We start from the raw sequence: 6000 nt of genomic DNA, 5'->3' as shown, positions 1-6000 counted from the left end.
CCCTGTGGGGAACAGCACAATGTATGCTGGGAGTCAGAAGCAGGATTTTAGCCAGTCCTCATTATTGGCCAGGAAATCTTTGATCCCTGAAAGCGCGTTTCCTCAATTCTCCATCTGCACGGTCTCCCAGCAGTGCCAATGCATCCAGCCAGCAGCATTACGCATGAGTGTGTTTGACTGTTTGCAGCAATTAAAGTGATTGCTGCTCACATCATCACAATAATCTGTGGAACACGTCACCCTGGTGATGACTGGAGAGAGGAATGTGAAGGTAGAAAACCCAGAGAAGATGTTAGCAGACTTTGATTTAAGATTTAAGATGGCTTATGGGCATTTAGATTTATCTGAAATGTCCCAGATGGATTTAAGAGTCACCAGCAGCAGAATGAATAATACTGAGGTTTTAATGCTTCTGATCAAGATGATCTCTGATTAAAGTCTGATATGGAGTGAAAGTGAACATCTGAGAGGAATCCTCATGCAGGTGGGTTGTAATTCACCACTTCACCATCTGCGTCTCCAGTTTCCCCGTCTCCAAAATGAGCGTACGCCTGGGTCAGAGCTGGCATGAGGACCACACATTTTCCCCTCAAGTTCATTTTTAGAGATCCTAACTTCTGGTGGAAAGTGGCGTACGCACATTTCAGCTCCATTTAGTGTCAGCAAGCTTTCTAAATGACAGCCCTGCTGACTTCAGCTCTTCACCTCTGTCAGCTCCACCAGCAGCTCCATCAATACAAACTCAGCTTCTGCAGCCAAATTATTCAAGTTTCACAGAAAACAAACAAGTCAGCAGCAACTGTGGAGTAATTATGAACAAATGGCGATTAATGCGGATAAATGAGCTATTTTAACGATTCCACAGCCATAAAAACATGATGTCATGGAGAATATTTCATGTAAACTGACTTTAGGAGCTGAAAGCTTAGAACCAGAACCTGCTACTGTGACATGTTGTGTCTGAGTGTTTTAGTCAGTAAAATCCTTCCAGAGCTTCTAAAAGTGCTGAAGCATCAATCAGGGATTATAGATTTGTTCCTGTCACACAGATTCCAGGAGCTGAAATTCACTTTTCTAAACTGGCTTGAATCCCCTCTGAGCCGCTTTACATGAGGGGCATTTCTACACACTGGGGGTCCCAATGCTGTCCGCTTCTGACCTGAAATCAGCGCTCAGACTCAGTTACACAGAGAGACAACATTAAAAACTGGCTCCAAGTCCAGGAACAAACACAGCAAAGACTTATTACAATAGAAGATCTGAACTTTGTTTTTCAGCTCAATTATATCCACTTAGTCAATTATTTTAAAATCATCCTGTAGAAAATGGAGAAAAACTGACCTGATGAAGGTTTAAAGAGATTAAAAATCTTCAAATAAATGAAATATTTCTTCTCTCTTCCTCTTCCTCAGTTCTGGATAAAAGCTGCAACTCTAAACTGAAATTCAGCTCGTTGTTTCATGTTTTCTGCTGATTATTGAATAAATCCTGACAGGAAGTTAGAAAAAGAAAGAAACTTTAAGTGGAGCAAAGCAGTGAAGAAGAAAGCAGACTTTACCATGAAGATCCTCAGTGTGGATCAGTAGAATATCAGCCAGATGTCTGCAGTTTAGTGTCAACACAACTTTCACATCACAAATATCAGAACTAAAACATGGAGTCTGACCTCAGTGTCTGTAGTTTGCAGAGGGGAGTCTGGAGGAAACCACAGAGCTCCTTCACTCCACAATCTTTCAGGTTGTTGTTACTCAGGTCCAGTTCTGCCAGATGGGACGGGTTGGACTTCAGCGCCGATACCAGATGATCACAGCTGATCTCTGACAAACTGCAGCTCATCAAACTGAATAAAGAATAAAAGATGTGAGCTGAAGCCACCAGGATGCAGGTTAAAACTGAAACATGAACAAATAAATGATCAAATGTAGAAAATGAATCTCCCTGAATGTAAAAGCCCCAGAAACACAATGAACTGATGTCTGATATGTGATCCAGTAGAACTGATTTAAAGAGTTAAAGCCAGCAGAACCAGAACATGTTATCATGACGTGTGAAGGTCCAGATCAAGGTGTGGTTCTCAGCAGTGGCGGCTGGTGATGAAGATGTTCTGGGGTTAGGGTTGGGGGGGCACTAGAGCTTGGAGATTAGCAGCCAACAATAAACTCTACTTGAACATAAATCCATCCATGATCACTTGCTGCTGCTGGATATTTATGTCTGATGGCTCTGGCGTCTGTTTAAAATGCTGCTGTCTTCTAGTCTGGCTCAGGGTTCTGCTAGAACAGTGGTTCTCAGAGCCAGAATGCTCTAAACATGGATCATTTAACAGAGTTTCAGCTCACATTGTTCTGGATTCATCTTCAAGCTAAAGCAGCAGCCTGCATGGAGGCTTTTCTCTAAGGAAACATGGCGTCTGTTTAAAGTTCTGCTCCTTCAGTCCCTGATCACTGAACATTGGTCCCATGTTCTGCTGCTGGGCTCACATGTTCTCCATCATACTGGCTCAGTTGTTCTCAGTGGGTCTCTATGTGTCTGCTGGCTCATTGTGAGAACTAAAACCTACCATGAGGAGACTTTCTCCACCTGCGGCCCTCAGCTGTGGATCAGCCTTCCTGAAGACCTGAGGGCAGCTCAGAGCTTTGGACTAAATAAGAATGATCTGCATTTTTCAGCACATCTTTGGAAACCAATGAAATGTGTCCTCTGCATTTAACCCGTCCCTCAGGGAGCAGTGGGCTTCCACTGGGTGGCGCCGGGGAGCATTCTGAGTCTAAGGGTCTTGCTCAGGGACCCAGGGCAGAAGCCTGTGGGATTTGAACCAGCAAACTTGCAGTGCAAATGTGGACTACTGATCTATGCATGGTATTAGATTTTAGTACTAAACACTAAACACAGGAATAATGAGGCACAGACTAAATCACCATTTGACTGAAAGTTAAAAAGTGTTAACAATAGACCAGTTAATTGTTATTGTTTTGATCCGGGGTTTTCGCGCATGCGTGCCAGACTGGTAGGCAAAAGACGAACACAAAGGCGGACGCAAACAGAGGAAACGATGAGTTCTCGACGTATTTTTCTTCTTTAGATAACGTATCACAAGATCGTTTTTAGAGTAAGTTGATGGTTGATGGTATCAGGTTGCCAGATCCACACAGCAAAAGCCTGAAGGGACGGAGCGAGTCTGTGAAATGCTGGCCAAGTGTTCCGTACCGCGACATATACAGCTGCCTTATAAACACGCAGGCCAGTACACACGAGAAAGCATGGAAGCATGAAACAACTGGACGGCTACAATTATTTCATATCGGGACATAGACAGCAGCAACCCCCGCGACCCCATGAGGGATTAAGCGGGTCAGAAAATGGATGGATGGATGTTCAGACATGTTTGTTTAACATCAGAAAGCGGAGTCTGACACACAGCGCCTTAGCAGAGAGGACGACCCACCCGGTAGGTTAAAAAAAACATTGTTCACTACGGATTATTTTTGTGTTTTTGTCTAATTAAAATTGGTGGTGGTGTCAGCGACGTTGCAGCGTAAACAGGGGCGTAATGCAGCCGCTGTCGGGTGAACATTATTGCACACTGATTGCACGAAGAAAACTAAAATGATGCGGCGTGCTGCTGCTGCAGCGCATCGACTCTGCTTCTCCTGGCCCCGTCTAGCGATCGCCACCTCCCCTCCGCCGCTATTTAAGTAGAACAATGACCAGTGCAAAATTAAGTTGTATTTACCGGAGATGAAGTGTAGACTGCACATTCTGTGGGAGCCATCATGCTACGACAGAATGTGCAGTCATTGAGATTGTCTGCCTGCATCCTTTTCATCGAAATGATCCATTTCTTACTTATTTCCTCGTCCTTTGTTAAACGACAGAAACGTACATCCGACAATTTGGAATGCCTCTGTGTGCAACTGGGAGCACAACAAGTCGTAGACATTGTTTAGATTCCAAAAATAAACTAACTACAAGTACGCTCTAAATCACCCGTTTTGTAATTATAGTAGACGGGAACAGTTCTGCTTTTGCCTACCCGCGGGACCCGGATGTAGCGCGGACGTCACGCATGACATCACGTGTGTACTGGTCTATACCCCCCCCCCTTTATTTAGGAAAATAAAAAGGTGAATAAAATAAATGTACTTCTTGGACTTTAAATAAAGACAAGTAACAAGCACTTTTCTGCATACAACAGCAAAATAAAAACCCTCAGGGTGTCAATCTTCTATGCTTGTGACCATGGAGACGAAACTCAGTGGTCGCTTCTCTCAAAGATCAAATAATAAACTAAAAAGGAACCTTGGTCCAGATGAATATTAATGCTAACAGAAACGATCAGCTCCCTTTAGTCCTCCTCTCCAGTGGAAAAAACTCGCCTCCCACAGTCACGGCTCCCACTCCAATACTAGGCCACCTGCGGGTCCACACCCATCACAAACTACTCGTCCTTGTCTCCAACATCCCCAGAGGTCCTCTGAGCACTTCCGGGTGGCTCAGAGAGCATTATGGGTATATCTCTGGTTGTCCAGTTGTGTAACGATAATCTCCAAGCTCCTAGGTCCAGCTGAGTTAGCTAACGGCAGCCGAGAGTCCATTAGCCAGCTTGTTAGCATCGGCTAGTTGCTATGCTAAACTAGCAGCTAAACACAGTCCACAAAGCTTCCAGTAGAAACTTCAGTGTCTTCCACCTTGGACTGAAGCTCACTTACTCACTGTGGATCATCGTGGGGACAAACCACGGCACACATTACTTTTTATAGATTAGATTAGATTAGAATAAACTTTAGATGATACTATTATTATACTATTACTGAGATGAATACTATTATAAACAGAATTTTACTGATAGATTTGTCCTATGAATATAATATATAGATAACTAGTATTGTGAACTAAATTTACAGCTGGATATGTACTGAATATAATATACAGGTGGATATTACTATGAATAGAGTTTAGCAGATATGTACAATAGCATAATATACAGATGATTGTTATTATAACAGAGTTTATATGTACTATTAATATATGTACAGATGGGTATTACTATAGGCAGAACTGTGAGCATGATATGCAGGTGGCTATTACTGTTACGGTGGCAGCACAGCAGGGGTGAGTGTCCTGTTTTCTTTCTGTTTATCTCAGCATTTTCTGTGTTATTTTCTTTGGCCCTATGTCTCGCCCCTCCCTGCGGTTCTCTTCCCTGCGTTCTGGAACCGTCCTCCGCCAAGCCACCGCCTTCTGCCACCTTCACACCTGAGACTCATCATCATCACGCGCAAGATAAAAACCCGGTCGATCTCACCACTCATCACTGGATCGTCTGCTGCATTCATCCTGGTGCCGCTGATTCTCCTAGAGCTCCCTGCATCTAGACAAAATATTTCCCTGGTGTTTCTCCCTTGCGCTAATCCCTTTTCTGTGCTTCCTTTCAGGTTCACTCACCTTGCTGATCTTCAGCCAGCGGGGGTCACGACCAATTCTCCCCTCCTGGACGCTGCCACTGCGGCTCACTATCCACTTCCGTAATTTACTCTCTATATGTATATTAGATACATACCAGTAGCGTCTCTGTGCTCCACTTACTCAACCCACACCCAGGGCAGACAGACAAAGGCCACTCAGCTGCTCACCCAAGGTTAATCACCCTAGAGCTTCTTGCTCTACTCTCTCTCTGAACACGAAATGAACACTTGGGCTCTCTACTACCCTCTGACACACTCCATGCACCAAATAGACATCACCACATACCAGAGTGAAAAATATAAAAAATGAAAAGTAAACAGCATATATCACATAACCCAACGATAGAAGTTCACCAGGATAGTCGAGGATAGATGATTTTTCCTCAGTGTCCTCAGGAAGAAGAGGCGCTGGTGGGCCTTCTTGACCAGGCAGGAGGTGTTGGTTGACCAGGACATGTCCGCTGAGATGTGGGTCCCCAGAAACTTGAAACTGGAGACACACTCAACAGCCATTCCATTGATGTGGATGGTGTCG

At 44.1% G+C, this 6000-nt stretch overlaps 1 protein-coding gene across 1 annotated transcript in view; it reads right to left on the bottom strand.

The window, feature by feature from the left end:
• Positions 1 to 1105: 1105 nt before the first annotated feature.
• LOC118559592 (protein NLRC3-like) overlaps positions 1106 to 6000 on the bottom strand; it is a 53686-nt gene continuing 48791 nt past the window's right edge. Inside the window, exons 6-7 of the mRNA XM_036130282.1 lie at positions 1798 to 1840; positions 1106 to 1159 (exon numbers count right to left, since the gene is read on the bottom strand). Of these exons, the coding sequence (XP_035986175.1) occupies positions 1106 to 1159; positions 1798 to 1840 (97 nt within the window). The remainder of the gene's footprint in view (positions 1160 to 1797; positions 1841 to 6000) is intronic.

The sequence above is a fragment of the Fundulus heteroclitus genome, unplaced genomic scaffold (assembly GCF_011125445.2).
Source record: "Fundulus heteroclitus isolate FHET01 unplaced genomic scaffold, MU-UCD_Fhet_4.1 scaffold_323, whole genome shotgun sequence".
Taxonomy (NCBI): domain Eukaryota; kingdom Metazoa; phylum Chordata; class Actinopteri; order Cyprinodontiformes; family Fundulidae; genus Fundulus; species Fundulus heteroclitus.
The sequence above is the reverse complement of the archived record's forward strand: the minus strand, read 5'-3'. Positions and strand labels throughout refer to the sequence as shown.